The following is an 18,382-nucleotide window of genomic DNA, read 5'->3' on the forward strand; positions in this document are numbered from 1 at the left end:
AATTCAAAAATCATTAAAATTCTATCATAGGATACATCCATCCAGTGGTCTGGATGGTGAAAGCCAGTCCGACATGAACATGGCTACCAACCTCAACTAAGTACTTTTAAGAGACAGCTTAAATATTTTCACCTAAATTTCATTGAAATATGAAAGAAAATTTCTAAACTGATCAGACCCTCAGGGCACACATTTCTTATCTATCAACAAAGTTAATAATGGTTATGTTTTCTCATTTAAGTATTTGCAGTACTGTTCTGCATTTAATACCAACACTATATGAGTTATATGGGCCCTACCCTAAGAATTCATTTCAACCATCCATAAAATTTTCTACCTGGTGGAATGAAACATTCTCAAGGCTGGCATTCAAATAACAACTAGAGGACCACAGGCCTTGCAATGTCTAAGTGTCAGATATTTTGCATAGTTAAAACTTCTTTTTATTATTAGTTGGATTATGGATTCGCCGCCAAATTTTTTCGATTCTAGGTATAGAAACAAATTTCAAAATTATTTCAATTTTTTGCCACATCTTTTGACATCACACACAAAAATCGCGGTGGTTTATAGTATCCTAATGGATATATTTGTCAGGTTTGATCAGTAAATAGTGTCATTTCAAAAATGTCAGTTATGTGTGTAGGCATTAACTAGACAATATTTGGGTATTATCATTCAAAATGCTCTCCAAAATCAAGCAATTTTTTTTTCAAATCCCCCTCCCTGATCACTGAATAAGTAATGAATTCACTGTTTAAAGAAAAAATTTTTTTAAAATTTTTCCCACCTACGCAAATATTTCAAGTCAATCAAAACCATAAACCAACTTATAATATTTAAAAAAAAACGCCTTAATCGGTGGACGTACTGGATAAATACAATGAGACAATAGTACTACATAGTGTAACTGGTGTATTTGACAAACAAGCTTTCACTTGTAGTCAGTCTATCGTAGTATCATCAGGTGAATGAGCTCATAAGTGCTCATAGGCTGAAGATCAAAACTGTCTGGCTCGTAGAGGCTGCCTCGAGGAGCGTATATTACACGACACACAGCACACAACAACCACTACCAGCTCTGCTCGCTGGACTACATACTGAGGAAGCAGCGTGCAATGACAATTCTCAGCTATATCATCGCGGTATTGCGTAGGGGCAGCCGCGAATGTATCGCAACGTGCCACAAAACAATGTATGTTTATATGCTTAAGAAATCTGGTCTATCTATTCAGTGTTCAATTATGCAAAGTAGTAGGCCTATAACCGCAGCAATTGTACGCACATCAAAATACAAGTTGTTTTCATCAATATAACCTCGGGCATGCCAAAAATGAATATTAGAAATATGTTGAAATGAAGTTATATCTTAATAGATTACCCATAAAACTAAGACAAATACAGTTGCCTCTTTAGTTCTAGACATCGCGGCATAGTACACTAAACGCGATCCCAGCGACACAAAATTTCCCATGCCCCACCCCACGAAAATGAAGGTATTAATTAATAATCCGCCAAGATAACTCTCTGCTCACCCACCCACTAATTATTCATGAGAAATTTCAGCATTTATGGCACAGATGTTCAAAAGGTAACTCTTACATTTTGAACCATTTCAATAAGTCTGTCTACGCTTCGACTGAAAATCAAATCAAGGAGGAACTAGGGGTACAGGGACACTATGCCCACTTGGGAAGTGGTTCCAAATGCTCAACAATCTAACAATTTCAATATTCAACGCCCCCTGGTGACCATATACAAAAACCAATGCGAAACCTTGAAACTCACCACAATCATAGAACATGTCAGCAGCTACGATTTTGTAATTGATTGTGATAACAAAATATGCCTCGTTACCAATTTAATATGGAAAAACTAAGTTATTCTACTATTTAACGCCCCTGGTGACCATATTCAAAACCCAATGACCTCGAAACTTACCACATTCATAGAACATGTCATGAACTACAACTTTGCAATTGATCATGGTAACAAAATATGCCTAGGTACCAATATAATAAGGAAATACTAAGTTATTCTACTATTCAACGCCCCCCTGGTGACCATATAGAATAACCAATGTCCTTAAAAATCGCAACAATAGTAGATGATGTCATGAGCTACAACTTTCCAATTGATTGTGGTTACAAAATATGCATAGGTACGAATATAATATAGAAATGCTAAGATATTGCATTATTCAACGCCCCCTGGTGGCCATATACAAAATCCAATGACCTTGAAACTCACTACAATCATAGAACACATTATGAGCTACAACTTTCTAAATGATTGTGGTAACAAAATAGGCTTAGGTATCAATATAATGTGGAAAAACTTTTTCCCACTTACGAATGAGTACTGGTGACACCAAGATGGCCGCCAATTGCGTCATAATTGGCTGATGAAAAATACCTGTCTCAGGTATAAAACATCCCTTTCCAAAGAATACCCATCACAAATTGCAATGAGAAATGGTAAACCAGTAGGAAGCTACAGGACTCAAAATTCGGGCCAATATTAACATTTTTGGGCACTTAAAAGGCCATAGGACGGCCATCTTAAGTCTGATCGACCCAATTTTTGTTATGCTGATGGGCCCTGGGGGGATTCACATATATTCGAAAGATCAAGGTAATTGATCAAAGCATCTTGGGGTGCTAAAAATGGGGTGAAGGTAAATGAATTTCAAAATTTCAAATTTTTTCTATATGATCTTTTTTAATCCAAAAAGTTCCCCAATCATGTAACTTGAACCCGAGGCCTTTGACAGATAACATTGTTTTATTTGCCAAATTGAACAATGCAATTGCTGGCACGCAATTTGCTTCAACTATGTTTCGATTTTGACTTTAATGCAAGTGACGATTCTTGATGTTCAAATGATTAAGACTGCCATGGGTAGAAATATCAAATGAAACATCATTTATTTTGTTTAAAACTATTGGTACCTTTGGATGTCAGAGTTTTGTTGAAATATAATACATTAACATTCACTAATGGATACAAAATAACATTAAAAGACTCACTTTGGGTCTAACTTGAGACGTTTGAGTTTCTGAAGCACTTTTGCATCTGGATAACTAACAGAACGTTTGGAACGTGCATCTCCTGTCAAGACTTCTGAATCAGATTTATAATCCTTTGTTGCATCGACTGGTTTTTTACGTGGTGATGACGGTAAACTATCCATGTCACTGTGCTCCGACAACTAAAAATCATATTTAACAATAATATTGAATATTGAAAACATGTGACACTACAATATAATCTATCAGAATTCCTGTGCATCAGATTTCAGATGAAGCCATGAAATTCCAAAAATATTTTTTCCATTTAATCTAAAGGTCGCGATCTCCATATTTCACGGTTTTAAGTAAATCCTCCTAATAACAATTCCTTGAAGCAGGAGAGTAACTTAATTTTTGCAATTAATTCTATAAAACAACTCATTGTCGAAAAATATTTACACATGTATGGCAGTGAAATCAAACCCACTAGTGTCCATTTCGAGCTCTCCCAGTAGTAGATATCCCACACCTGTGATCATTATGCGCATGCAAACCATTGTAAGCGGAAATCAAATTTCAATTAACATCTGTGACTTATATGTCCATTCAGTCAGATGAAAACAATCTAAATCCAAGCATAACATCGAGAAATAATACAGTCAAATGTCAAAGTCATGATCCTGTTATCATACCACAGTCAGTGGGAAACAATAATTTTTGATAACATGCCCGTTGATGTCTTTGAAACCCCTTAACCTATAAGCCAAGCCACCCACAGCCTATTACTCCTCAAGCCGTTGATTCATTATGGAGTCAAGTATCACATATTTGCTTGATCTACCAAAAATTGTACGAAAAAGCTCCAATGTCTAGACTAGCAGAAACTTCAAACCATTCTTAGTTGAGGGCAAAATTGTATTTCAGTATCAGTTTTCGAAATTCATTGTTTACTTACAGCAATGCTTAGCTCATCTTCTGTGTTAATATCAATTGATAATGATAGGTCATCAGCTGGTTCATCTGCTTTCTGTTTGATTTTTGCTTTCACCTGTTGAGTAGACTGCTTCAATTTTTCTAGTTCCTGCTGTTGTAACCATAGAAACTTGCGTTCCTTTCTTGCCATCTCCTGCGCTTCACGTAGTCGCTTAATCTCACTCTGAAAAACAATACAGTAGATGATTGACAAAAATTGCATCCTCGGGGCATAATTTGGAATCTGTAATAAGGATATTCTTGGTAAGGAATCATACATGGTACTTCTTCCTTTAATGACAACAATTTATGTGGGTGAATCAATGGTAGATCACAATATCCGTGATAAAACGATACGAGTAAAATCCCACAATAAAAGAATTAGATGATAAAATGTTTATTAAAACATATAAGAAATATTTCGGGTGGTTACTACCACCCTTCTTCAGTCTAAAATGACTTGCCAAATACAGTATTAATACATGAAATATGAAATATTTTATCATCTGTTTCTATTTTATCATCTAATTCTTTTATTGTGGGATTTTACTCGTAATTTATGTGGGTATGTGCTTTTTCTAGAAGTTTTGTGCATTTTTATTGATCAGGACAGGTAGCCACTAATTTATATCTAAATCATGAACTGGTATATAAATCTAATTGATTTATTTATTCAAATATGTATTTTTTGTTGGTTATCACTTCAACTATCAGCATCTGAAAAAAATCTAACCTTCTCTTGTTGCATTCTTTGAATGATAATCTTCTGTTTTTTTTTAATAAGAGGATAAGCATCATCAGCCCTTTTATCTTTTATGTTACGAGTCTGTTGGCTCAGCCAAGCCAGTTCAGCTTTAGTTTTTTCACGCAATGCTTTCTCTCGCAGCTTCAGCAGTGCAGCCTGAATGAATAAGAAAACTTTGTCAGAAAATAGCGTTACTGGCTAGTTTATACTCAACTTAATTGTTCCCTGATTATTTTCACATTTTTTCTATTTCCTACGATAAGTCATTGCCCAATCAACATATTGTCTTTTTTGAGACGATATTCCAACACAAATGGAGCAGTCATTTAAACCATCCCTGAGATCCAAGTGTATGATATTATGATATCGAACATCAAAAATTGAAACATAATCTAACCACCCGACAACATGAATAATGCACCAACTTCCATTGAAGTAGTAGAAGAAAAAAATATGCTGAATTATTTCTTAAAGTGCATGTGCTGTATGGACTGTCTGCTTCTAACTAGACTAAACTTAACCATATTCATTACTAGTGACCCCATAACTAGAAATTTTCAAAATTGCTCCAGTATTGGCAGATTAACCCATTAGCACTCAAGCCGCCCGTATCCGCCCGTCTTTTACTCCTAAATCCGCCCCAGCACTTTTTTCGTATGCTGCACGAAAACGGTTATAGTGGGATTCCAACCCAATAGCTTATGATAACCTACGGGGGGGGGGGGCCAAAAGGACACGATTTTGAGTGGCCCACCTCATCAAATCTTACATCATACGAAAGCCTTGATTATTTACTACAAAATAACACTAACTTGTAATGCATGAAAATAAACAGCAAATAAGCTATTTGGTATCGTGATGATCTTGGATTTTACCTTGAATTTTCTGAGGAGTAATTGATGCTACATAGTGAAATTCCTGAGTGCTAATGGGTTAAAGAGGTTTTAGTAGTGGAGAAGTTAATGGGATACCAAATATGATACCTGATGTTTTGCTCTCATTTCCTCTTCTTTCATGTACTGCTTTACCATTTCAGATGTGAACTTGCTGAACTCATTTTCTCCGTGGAAAGGAACACTAACATCATCAAGTGTTAACTTTGAACTTCCAGCTATGAATATGAAAATCATATATATCCATGATCACAAAAATTTCAGAAAATTTAGAACTCATGAATACAATACAAAACATTTTTGTAGATTCAAACATAGAAATCTTTTTTCAAAGATTCCAATCTACTTACAAAGATGGAAATCGTCTGAAGAAACAGAGGCAGGGTCTGATTTCTGATCATCTTTTTTCACCTGCAGGCGATGGCCTTCTGAAGGCAGAACCATACGAAATGAGTGTTCTTCAATCTCATCTTCGGTCATAGTTTCATCAAAACTCAGTGAAAAATCTATAAAACATGTACAGAAAATGTGTTCAAATTACCAGATATCAAATTACTTGTTGTTGGTCACTGGGATTTGATGGACTGAAATGGTTATGAGGTCAACTATTCTACAAACCTCCTTTTTCACTGGGTAGCTCCTCCGAAATGCTTTCAGTTTTATCTTGAACATCAGCTTCAACAGCAGGATCGGTTCTTATGATGGAATCATTAACATCTTTACTTTGAGACACATCATGTGCAGTTTTCACGGTAGAATCCGAATGATTAGACTGAGGCAAACTGTTACGTGCAAAAAAGATAGAAAGATCAACCATACATATTTCATTCAAGCTTAACATTAAGGGTTTAAGTGATACAATGTACTTGAAAGTCTTACTCCTTTTTAAATGTGTCAGTCTTTGTGGTGCTATCAAAGGTTTCTGTATAACTGGTACGGCTACTCATAGAGACAGGTTCCTGTTGTCGACGATTTCCTTTAGTCTCTATCAATGCAGCCTTCACTGCGGCTGTCGCAGCAGCTGAAGCAGTCTCTGTAGCCAGACGTAATGCATCTTCTGGGAGAACAGCATTAGTGTTTTGAGTTTTCGGTGTCACTTCAGATGTGGCTTTCATTGCCTGAGCTTGGGCATCGAGTAACTGCTTTGTGGATTGCTGCAATGCTAATGCACTCTCCTGGCGAACCTACAAATACCAATTGAATAAAGAATCAAGAGACACCATGCCCACTTGGAAGTAGTAAGAAATGCTAGACAATCTGATAATTTCAATATTCAACACTATTGAATATATACAGATAACAACTAGCTTGAAACTCACTGAAATCATAGGACATGTCATTAGTTACAATTTTGTAATTGAATGTCATAACAAAATAAGCATAGATCCAAACTAGGGGTCTAGTGACATCATGCCCACTTGGGAAGAAGTTTCAAATGCTCAACAATCTAACAATTTCAATATTCAACACCCCCTGGTGACCATATACAAAAACCAATGACCTTGAAACTCACTACAATCATAGAACATGTCAGCAGCTACGATTTTGTAATTGATTGTGATGACAAAATATGTCTCGTTACCAACTTAATATGGAAATACTAACTTATTCTACTATTCAACGCCCCCTGGTGACCATATGCAAAACCCAATCACCTTGAAACTCACCACAATCACAGAACATGTCATGAACTACAACTTTGCATTTGATCATGGTAACAAAATATGTCTAGGTAAGAATCTAATAAGGAAATACTAAGTTATCCTACTACTCAACGCCCCATGGTGACCACATAGAATATCTTACGTCCTTAAAACTCACCACAATCAAATACGATGTCATGAGCTACAACTTTGCAATTGATTGTAGTAACAAAATATGCATAGATACAAATATAATATAGAAATACTAAGTTATTGTATCATTCAATGCCCTCTGGTGGCAATATACAACTAGGGGTACAGGGACACCATGCCCACTTGTGAAGTGGTTTCAAATGCTTAACAATATAACAATTTCAATATTCAACGCCCCCTGGTGGCCATATACAAAACCAATGACCTTGAAACTCACCAAAATCATAGAACACGGCATGGGCTACAACTTTCCAATTGATTGTAGTAACACAATATGCTTAGGTATCAATATAGTGTGGAAAAACTTTTTCCCACCTACGAATGAGTACTGATGACACCAAGATGGCGGCACAATTGCATCATAATTGGCTGATCAAGAATACCTGTCTCAGGTATAAAACATCCCTTTCCAAAGAATACCCATCACAAATTGCAATGAGAAATGGCAAACGAGTAGGAAGCTACAGGACTCAGAATTCATGCCAAACTTGACATTTTTGGGCACGAAAAAGGTCACAGGACGGCCATCTTCAGTCCGATTGACCCAATTTTTCTATGCAGAAGCCAATGATATAGAAAATTACCACAATCATAGAAAGTGTCATGGTCTACAACTGAGCTAATGATTACGAATCGTGAATAGTGTAAATATTTAATATATTTCAATATTCAACTCCCCTGGTGGTGTGAAAAATTGACTGGGTAATCCCAATTCCATGTGAGGAGATATCTCCTATAACAGCGCTAACAATAATCAAATATCAAGACTATGAGTTGAAATCTGTTCCACAAAATGTTTCCACTATGGATACTTTTAGCTGACACCGAAACAAAGTTCACCCAGGAAGAAAGACACTCTAAATATTTGGATGGATATATGAAAGCTGTGGTTACTGGAGTGTGTAATGGGTAGTGTAGTGTGATCTGTGTGCATTTGTGGCCAGCACACAGATCACATTGTTCAATGGGGTTTGGTCCAGGACTCGCGAGATTTTCAACAACACGGAAGTAACGTGTAATAAATGATGACTTGAATTGCATGACTACCTACCACCCCTCATTATTGTTGGAAAACTAAACGTTCGGCACTGACTAACTAGGGGTCCAGGGACACCATGCCCACTTGGGAAGTGGTTCCAAATGCTCAACAATCTAACAATTTCAATATTCAACGCCCCCTGGTGACCATATACAGAATCCAATGACGTTGAAACTCACCACAATCATAGAACATGTCAGCAGCTACGATTTTGTAATTGATTGTGATAACAAAATATGCCTCGTTACCACTTAAATATGGAAATACTAAGTTATTCTACTATTCAACGCCCCCTGGTGACCATATTCAAAACCCAATGACCTTGAAACTCACCACAATCATAGAACATGTCACGAACTACAACTTTGTAATTGATCATGGTAACAAAATATGCCGAGGTACCAATATAATAAGGAAATACTAAGTTATTCTACTATTCAACGCCCCCTGGTGACCATATAGAATAACTAATGGCCTTAAAACTTGCCACAATCATAGATGATGTCATGAGCTACAACTTTGCAATTGATTGTGGTTACAAAATATGCATTGATACGAATATAATATAGAAATACTAAGATATTGCATTATTCAACGCCCCCTGGTGGCCATATACAAAAACCAATGACCTCGAAACTCACCACAATCATAGAACACGTTATGAGCTGCAACTTTCTAAATGATTGTAGTAACAAAATACGCTTAGGTATCAATATAATGTTGAAAAACTTTTTCCCACTTACGAATGAGTACTGCTGACACCAAGATGGCCGCCAATTGCGTCATAATTGGCTGATGAAAAATACCTGTCTCAGGTATAAAACATCCCTTTCCAACGAATATCCATCACAAATTGCAATGAGAAATGATAAACCAGTAGGAAGCTACAGGATTCAGAATTTGGGCCAAAATTAACGTTTTTGGGCACAAAAAAGGTCAAAGGACGGCCATCTTGAATCCGATGGACCCAATTTTTGTTATGCTGATGGGCCCTGGGGGAATTCATATATATCCGAAAGATCAAGGTAATTGATCAAAGCGTCTTCAAAATTTCCACAAAAAAAAAACACAAACACAAAAGTTCAAAAATGTGTAAAAAGTGCTGATTTTGGCGAACAACAATGGCTGCCAGTCGGCCATCTTGAATCTGACAGGGCCAGTTTTTGGGCTGAAGATGTATCTAGGGTAGATACATGTGTAACCCAAATATCAAGACATTACCTTGAAGCGTCTTCAAAACTTCCCAAAATAACTGGATTCCGTCTACGGACGGACGGATGCTACGACGGACGAAAAGTGAACGCAATAGCCCGCTGGGACTAAAGTCCAAAGTGGGCTAAAAATTAGTAATAACATTTTAGAAATGGCCAGAATTTTAACTTAGGTTCTATCTCATTTTATTTTACAATTGCGATTGGTATAATTTTTTTTTAAACAGCCGTTAAGGCTTCATGTTTCGTCTGCAATTCACTGCAAATAGTTACGCAACTACGCACATTTCAGTGTTTTTGGCAGCTGTACACTCAATCGGCACCGTTCGTGACTAGCTTCACTGCGGAATTATCATTAATTAACATCGCCATATCACATCATCAACTTATATTGTGCCTTAAAACCCTAACAGCCGAAATAATTGAAATGCGCACACGATTTCTATCATTGAAAATTGAGAGAGTGGTTAGTTTGTGTTTGCTGCTTCGCGTAAATCCCGCGCGGTAGCGCAGCTGCGCGGAGTGGGGCCGATACGTCCAGCAGAGCCACGCAAGTGAGGAGACTGCTCTGAATGTCATCCTATTGGAATGCTTGAAAACTGAGGCAGGGCTTTATACAATCACTTTAAAGGCAAACAAAAACTGACCTCACAACATTTACACAATCAGACCAAGTCATATCGGTAGTTTCGATTAGAGATGCATCTAACTATTACACCGAAGCATTCAGCCTTTTGATGAATGAGGAATGTAAAAAATATACTTCACATTTTCTCTCTGAATGAATTAATTACCTGGGCAATTGTTTCAGCTGTTGTAGTGGAAGCAGCCTCTACACGCTGACGGGACTCTTCTAATTGTCGGTTGGCTGCAAATGTTTCTTTCTGGGCTTTCATTTTAAGTGCTTGTAGCTCACGATCATGAGCCTGCTGTCGAGCCTAAATGAGATTAAACAGTTTACGCGTTACAATCTACATTTCTCTTCCCTCGCGTAGTCACCTCAATTCCTTCATCGATGTAATGAATAGAATTGCTTGAAACTTAGGGTCCAGGGACACCAAGTCCACTTAATAAGTGGTCTGAAATGCTAAACAATTTGAAAATTCAACACCCTGGTGAACATATGCAGAAACCAATGAAACCTTGAAACATGCCACATTCATAAAATGTGTCATAAGCTACAACTCTGCAATTGAATGTGTTGACAAAACATGCATAAATCCCAAAATAAATAAAAATACTACTTAATTTCACCATCCAACACCCTTTGGTAAATGTATGCAAAAACCGATGACCTTGAAAATCACCAAAATTATAGAAAATGTTTTGATCTACAACCTGGCTAATGATTATGATTACAAAATATTCATACCGTATTTCCCGGCGAATAAGCCGATTTTCTAGCCTTGGATTTTTCCCCCAAAATATCATGATCGGCTTATTGGATGGATACGATCTGACCTAAATAATTACTTCCCGAACTATGTCACTTTATGTCGCAGGCGCATATTGTCAGCCCCATAATCCGTCAATTAAGACAAACTAATTGACAAATCAGTGAATTAAAATCTCCTGATGAAGGGCCTCGGCTTATTGAGCAATGCATTAAGAAATCCATGTATTTTAGGCTAAAAAACTGCTCTAGGCTAATTCGCTGGAAAATACGGTAGGTACCAATATAAATAGAAATATTTAATACATCAATATTCAACTCCACCTGGTGGTGAGAACAACATACTGGATAAACACATGACCATCTGAGGAGATATGTCCTACGACAGTGTGCTAACTATCATCGAATATCAAGACTATAAGTTAAATCATATAGATATTTTTCTATGTAATATGAAAAACTATGTAGCAGCTTAAGAGGCCTAAGAATTCAGACCTCAAATAACCTCTCTTGAACAAATTAGGTCACAAGATAGCTACCCTGTTTTCAATAGGCCCACTTTTCTTGCCCTAAGGGGGGAAACATACACAAGATAATTGATCAATGCATCTTCAAAATTTCCCATGAAAACTTGAAACATGACAATGTGCAAATTGCTAATTTTGCCGAACAATGGTTTGCCAGATAGGACCAATTTTTGTCCTGATAATGCGGCTACGGTAGATACATATATAAACCAAACATGTAGACCATGCATCAGAGCACCAAAAACTCCCCAAGAAAACTAATTCAGTCTACAGATGGACAGACGCACAACCAGACAGAATGAATGTAATAGCCTGTTGGGACTAAAACATCAAATCCGATGATTTTTTCTATTTGATGCATTTGCTGAATGCCACATAGATTTTAACTAAGATGATGTGGTATCTGACATGAATTAACATGACATTCTACTGTGATAGCAACATACAGACTTAAAATTCAGACATCTGAAAAAAGTTTTTATGATAAGGAAAATATGTAGTTGACCAACTTAATATCAAGCATGGTCATAATATTGCACATATATGCATGGTAAAACCTATCAATCATACCTTGAGGATTTGAGCCAGTGAAACAGTTTCCTGCTGTGCAAGTGAGACAGCTCGTGCTCGCTCAACATCAGTTAACTGTCGCACGGATTCTTCCATCCCGTCAAGAAGATTTAACTCAGCAGTTAGGCGGCGTTCGAGTGCACTTGGCGATAATCGGCCAGTTGTATCAACCGCGTATGGGTAACCAGTACGCAGCTGTCCTCTATCAGGACTACGTGAAAATGATGTCTGTACTGCAGCTGAACGTTGGTCTTCAGGTTGAGTTAAACTAGAAAGGTCTGAATTCACAGACATGTCACTTGAATGCTTAAGATCATTTCCTTGATTATTCCTAGAAAGAATTAATGATATTTTCACACTTACATTACCAAATACTATTGTAATACATGGACGAAGAAGATTTATTCGTCAGCTTAATTAATTGATTGATGTACTAACTCTGGTGTAGCTGTCGTTATTGATAATGTACTTGTTTCACTGGATGGATCAGGTTTCTTATCAATGTGTACGCTGCTGTAAGATTTTGACTGATCAGATTTTCCCGTTCTGCTGAGATTTGACGAGTCAGTGACTGGTAATTGTGATGAATTCTTTTCTGATTCTGACAACCGTGACGACATTTCACTCATCTGCCTTTCACTGGTTAGTCTCTGCTCTCCACTGGTGTGTAGAGGTGTGACTAATTCAGTTTCTAAAGACTGACTAGACCGTGTGCGTCTGACTTGGGAGGTTTCTACCGGACTATGCTTTGCTGTTGCTGAAAAAGTCATATTCAATAAGACGATAGAAATAATATGATTACATACTTCAGACTAATTACTTCATTGACTAAAGGTGGGTTAGGATCCACTTGAAACACAATCCAATTGGTTGTAACTGGTTGCAAATTTGTGCTTATGGCGACTGAGATACGATCGTCAGTGATAGAGTACAACTAGTCTCTACCAGGCGCAAAAGCCCTCAAATCGAAGTGACGTTGACAGCAATAACTAGTCGCGTGATCAAAGGAAATGGTTTTGTACGATCATTTGCTTGAGGAATTCATGCATAAACCAAATATGAAGACCATTCATCGATCAAAGCGTGTTAACAACTCCCAAAGAAAACTAGATTCTGTTTACAGATGGACAGACGGACACAAAAACCTGCTAGGACTAGTCAGTGCGATGCCAGGGGGCAGTTGAAATCATTAGGCCTGAAAAAAGTCTTAAATTTCTACACCGGATAAGAATTATACACCAATTTTTACAGTACGTCAGTTTCGACTTCGGCTGGTATTGCCCATTGCAGGTCTCAGCATCATGGCCGGTGGAAGCTGAATTGTGCCATCCAGTTGCAAGGCTGACCTAAGGCCACCTTAAGGTTTTCTTTTTAGGAATGAACGTTCTTTAGATATTCAAATATTTCAAGTTGCTGGTGTAGACAGAGTAAATACTATGTTCCATTATGAGCATATTCACCGTATTTAATATTAGACTAAAATTGCTTACCATTTTTCTTGTGTAGTAATTGTCGCGTATAAATGCTGAGGACACTGTAAGGGTCTGGTTCTGGATCAACTGGTATCATGGGAGCAGAAGGCTTGGTACTTAGTGAATATCTTGGTGCGGGCGTGAAATTCACAGGTGATCGACGTGTTTTCAAAGAATACTGTAAATTAAGATATCAATCAATTCATAAAAGAGCAAAAGTAATGAATTTCTAAGAAAATGTTGGCATCTGATCAAATATTAGTACCTGACGATTACTGGCTTCAGGAATCAGAGTAGAATCAGCTGAACCATCTAAACCAAAATCAGCCCAATTTTTCAAGTGTATATGTGTCTAGGATTAGGACAGATATGTGTATAAACTTAAGTTCAAGGCAGTCTTAACAAAATTTCAATTGCACCAATCAATAAATAAAGAGTAAAAACCTGTGCAGTATCTTCAAGTTTCTGAGGACGAGTATGATCACCAGTTGGTAACATCCAGTCCATACTTTGTCTAACTGTGTAACCTCGGTAAGCCGCCTGGATCGTCTTCGCTGCTTCTTCAGCCTCAGTTTCTTCGAGTTTCCATCCCAAATCTCCAACGCCTAAAACAGTATTATACCATATCATCTTGTTGACAGATACTGCCGAGACAAAATTGAAACTCTGTATTGTAGGCCTACTCGAATGGCATACCTGGAAGATTATCGTCAAACACAACTTCCTTGGAGCCTGTGATTCTCTCTTGTCTCGTACGATAATCATTAGATACCTTCTCATCAGTAGAACCTCTAGTGGCAGCAATTGGTACTACAAGTATAAAACAAAAGCTCCCAGTGCCAGATACTTTATCTAATATTAGGATAATTAATGCTAGCATTTCAAACACTGCCACAATGAGAATGTATATAATTTTGTAGCCACAAAATTTTGCATAACCTGGTTGAAACTTGTACCCTCTATCTAAATAGATTAAAAGATGCACAACACGTCAGTTTGACGTCATACGTTCTGTGAACATTACAGTGATATCATTCTCCTGCCCAGGGGAGGATGCAATGATATATGACAAGTCATATGATAAAGCACTTTCAGGATTAAGTTATTCAAGCAGTTTCTACACAAGAGCCATCTAAATATGTTTCCAATGAATTCATATTCCATAAAAACGGATTCAATTTGTGTCTACACTAGATGCAAATGACTAACAGGATAAGCAAACACTGGTGAGTTTTTTTTCGGTCATGGCAACCGGTTCTCTTGTAATTTATTGTTATGGTTTGGATGAGTCCTGTAAATATCACTTTGCATCTATGTCACTTGAATTCAGATTAAATGAATGCGATGGATTGAGACCTGATTTTTCTTGTAGGTCACGCCAAATTTTCATTGGATGCCACTTTTTTACTAACATAGACATTCAGCATCTGCATCCACTCTCTAGTGTAGACAGGGCTCGCCATATCCAGGTAGACAAAAAGCAAACTTACATGCTAACATGCATATGAATAATAGCTCACATTTAACAAGATACAGACAATTTGTGAGAATAGAATAAGATAGTGTATAAGTATTGGATGTTGCCATGGAACACTATAATTCATAGCAAAATATTTATCAAATCATTTCAAATGGAAATATTAGCACAGCATGTCTAACTAACCCAACCTAAAGAAAGAAATAATAAATTTCATATACATGCATTCATTAGAACTCAAACTAGGCTCTTTGAATTCAGACATTAATGATTGATATTTTCCAAACCACTATTAATTCTTTTGAATATACCAGTAGAACCATGCAATCTAACAGAACAAGGGTTCACACAATTTCAATAATGATGCGTCCTACACCACAGTTACGTACCACGACGACAATTATATGGACAATAGTGATACCAATAGCAATTATGAAGTACTGAAATATTGATAACAAACATATGAGTAATATTTACTAATAGACAAGGTCGGTAGAATTCCCATTTGTGGCTTAGCTTTATTGATTACGGGCAGATAACATTTCAATCAAAAATATTTTCAAAAAGTTAGTACAGTTGAACTTGCCTAAGTCGTCATAGTACGGACCATCATTGCTAATAACTTAAACTGGCTGTAAGATCTTTAAATGAGAAACTAACTGAAACATTTCTAAATATGCTCAGAGTAATCATCTAAAATGATAGTGGTTATTAGTGGTTATTATATACATGTACATACAGAAACCGATGAATCGTCGAGCAAGATATAGGCTACAGCCTTCAAAAGTTTTGTATTGATTTACAAATGGAAATGATTTCACTTAAAACGCATCCTTGTGACCCAAATTCTATGAAAAGTGTCCAATGACAATGCTGCTAAATCTATATAAGTAGAAGCCGTAAAACCTTCAGGGCAGCCAATCTTACTAAATGTACATTCAATCTGGCTTCACAAACGGTAAATAACATACCACCAAAAAAGCTTTTTATGGGTATTTCCCTAAAATTTTTCCCTGTCTAAGATATCCGCTGCTTGAATAACAAACAGACAAATAACTAATAAAGGAATTTTAGTTTCCATATAAAATTCAGCTTCGCTGATTATTACAAATCAGGTACTTACAAGAAGCAGCAGTGGCAACATTAGGAGATCGAGCAATCTTCCTTGATTCTAAATTCAATCGATTCTGTAAAGATGCACCTGCCTCTCGTAGTGCCTGGATCCGCCTCCCCTTCTCAGTTTGATATGCAACCGAACCTGAAGTGTAGATCGAATATTCAGTGAATTGTTTAGCTTCAGTGCTCAACTAAAAACACTATCGCAAAAGCTTGCTTCATACCTGATGGAATGTGATTATCAAATTGCTGAGAAACTGTACCACTTTGAGCAGCTTTAACTTCTTGTTTGGCCTCAGGATAAGCCTCAACAAAATCTGAAATGGTTATATGTTTAGTACTAGAAGCAACAAGGGCATGGTGTGCATTGTATTAAGTTTGTGTGACTTACTTGAACTGATTGGCGTGCTACATCGCTCTGCCATCTCACTTGGTTGTGGGGGTGACTTCAGTTCTGCTATAGTCATTTCATGATCAACACTATCATTCGGACTATAAGAATTATCAATATCAATAAACCAGGGCTAAACCAATCTAATTAAAATCTATCTATAATTTTTCCTATTCTGTGAATGATTAATAAAATTTGCCCAATATATAAGAACCCTAAAGATCAATCTGAATCTGTTGAGGGTCATGATTGGCCTAATACTTGTGGGAGGCTGAAATTCAAGTCGAAAGTGAATTGAAAATTAGCTAGATTTTGATCAAGTTGTCCTATCATTGACCACACCATCTAGCAGTGCAGGATGCCCTTAATGAATAGAAATTAGAATGTTGCTGAAGACGACTTATGCCCCACATTGGGTGAAACACAAGTTTCGAAGATACCCTGAGCATATGTCAACCCGTTTATAGAGTCAGAAAATGAAAAATACAAAATGGCTTCCTGTGACCTTGATGTTTATCCTATAGAAACCAAAATCTTATCAGCTACCATCAGTCCCCAGAAAAACCCATCTCTAAAATTTCATCTAGTTATCTCAAACCATTTGTGAGTTACAGCCAGGAAATGAAAATGGCTTCCTGTGACATAGACCTACAGGATGTTAAAATGTTCTCTAGGACAACACATCCATCCAATTACACCAAGTTATCTTTAACAACCATTTGAGTTAAAGCCCAGAAATGAAAAGAAATGGCTATGAATGGAAAAAAAAACCTTGGACCCACAGGACCCAAAAGCTTATCAGTAAAACTTAACCTGATCAAATACAACCCAATTACTGAATTTAGCAAAATTCAGTCAGAGGGTTTAGGTGCTAAAGCAATGAAATAACTGCTAACAGACAACGGACAGCGAAGTAAAATCACTCTGCCCCACAATGACAATTCCTGCTGGGGAGGATGTAGTTTATCAACCATGAAAATGCAAGAGGGAACAAGCGGACTTAAAGTCTGAAGATTGGACGAAAACCCAAATGACATACCGAATTGCTATATTTTTTTCATCCGCTCTTGGAGTTAATTCCTCATCACTCGCTCCAGTTAATGTATCACTGCCATCATTTTCTTCCATATCATCCTTGTTTTCCATTGAAGAAGGTTTTACTGGCGTTATGTTAAAAGTCTCGTCAAACACTTGTTTTTCCTCTGCCAGGTGGTGCCCTGTTGCACGTTGTACGGGTGTCACTCGAGCGGTAGCTCTTTGGCGGGTGAATAACTCTTGTAATTGTTTACGGCGATGTTCAGCAGCTTCAATTTCAGCCTTCTTATGCTCATGGTCTTCCAGACGTCTTTTTGCTTGTTGTTTCTTTATATACTTACGCACGCTGTCTGAATCATAATGTCGCACTTTTGGGGCAGGTTCCTTCTTTTCTATGACTGCAAAGAAGAATGTTAACATTTTTAGCTAAAAGTTTAAATTTCAAAGAATGAAACTAGGTGTTCAGGGACACTATGCCAAATTTGTTGTCAAATCTGCTCTGAGTAGTACCAAAAATTCATAAAGACTAATAAATAGTCTTTATGAATTTTTGGTAGTACTGGTAATCGCGCCTGCTCCTATTCATTAATGAAAGATCCACGCATTTCCTGCAGTTGCACTAAGGTGATGACATGATGCTGAATGATTCTAGAAATAATTTCAGCCACAGAAGT

The 18,382-nt window shown here is 37.1% G+C and overlaps 1 protein-coding gene across 1 annotated transcript in view; it reads right to left on the reverse strand.

The window, feature by feature from the left end:
- The window catches only part of LOC141909133 (centrosome-associated protein 350-like), a 63,443-nt gene that overhangs the window by 20,672 nt on the left and 24,389 nt on the right, over positions 1–18,382 (reverse strand). Inside the window, exons 13-30 of the mRNA XM_074799519.1 lie at positions 17,713–18,106; positions 16,674–16,774; positions 16,507–16,599; positions 16,290–16,424; positions 14,386–14,499; positions 14,134–14,294; positions 13,955–14,041; positions 13,708–13,867; positions 12,656–12,974; positions 12,218–12,548; positions 10,522–10,665; positions 6,501–6,805; positions 6,240–6,403; positions 5,972–6,127; positions 5,712–5,839; positions 4,717–4,884; positions 3,967–4,167; positions 3,030–3,211 (exon numbers count right to left, since the gene is read on the reverse strand). Of these exons, the coding sequence (XP_074655620.1) occupies positions 3,030–3,211; positions 3,967–4,167; positions 4,717–4,884; positions 5,712–5,839; positions 5,972–6,127; positions 6,240–6,403; positions 6,501–6,805; positions 10,522–10,665; positions 12,218–12,548; positions 12,656–12,974; positions 13,708–13,867; positions 13,955–14,041; positions 14,134–14,294; positions 14,386–14,499; positions 16,290–16,424; positions 16,507–16,599; positions 16,674–16,774; positions 17,713–18,106 (3,343 nt within the window). The remainder of the gene's footprint in view (positions 1–3,029; positions 3,212–3,966; positions 4,168–4,716; positions 4,885–5,711; positions 5,840–5,971; positions 6,128–6,239; positions 6,404–6,500; positions 6,806–10,521; positions 10,666–12,217; positions 12,549–12,655; positions 12,975–13,707; positions 13,868–13,954; positions 14,042–14,133; positions 14,295–14,385; positions 14,500–16,289; positions 16,425–16,506; positions 16,600–16,673; positions 16,775–17,712; positions 18,107–18,382) is intronic.

Source organism: Tubulanus polymorphus, chromosome 7 (assembly GCF_964204645.1).
Source record: "Tubulanus polymorphus chromosome 7, tnTubPoly1.2, whole genome shotgun sequence".
Lineage (NCBI taxonomy): Eukaryota > Metazoa > Nemertea > Palaeonemertea > Tubulaniformes > Tubulanidae > Tubulanus > Tubulanus polymorphus.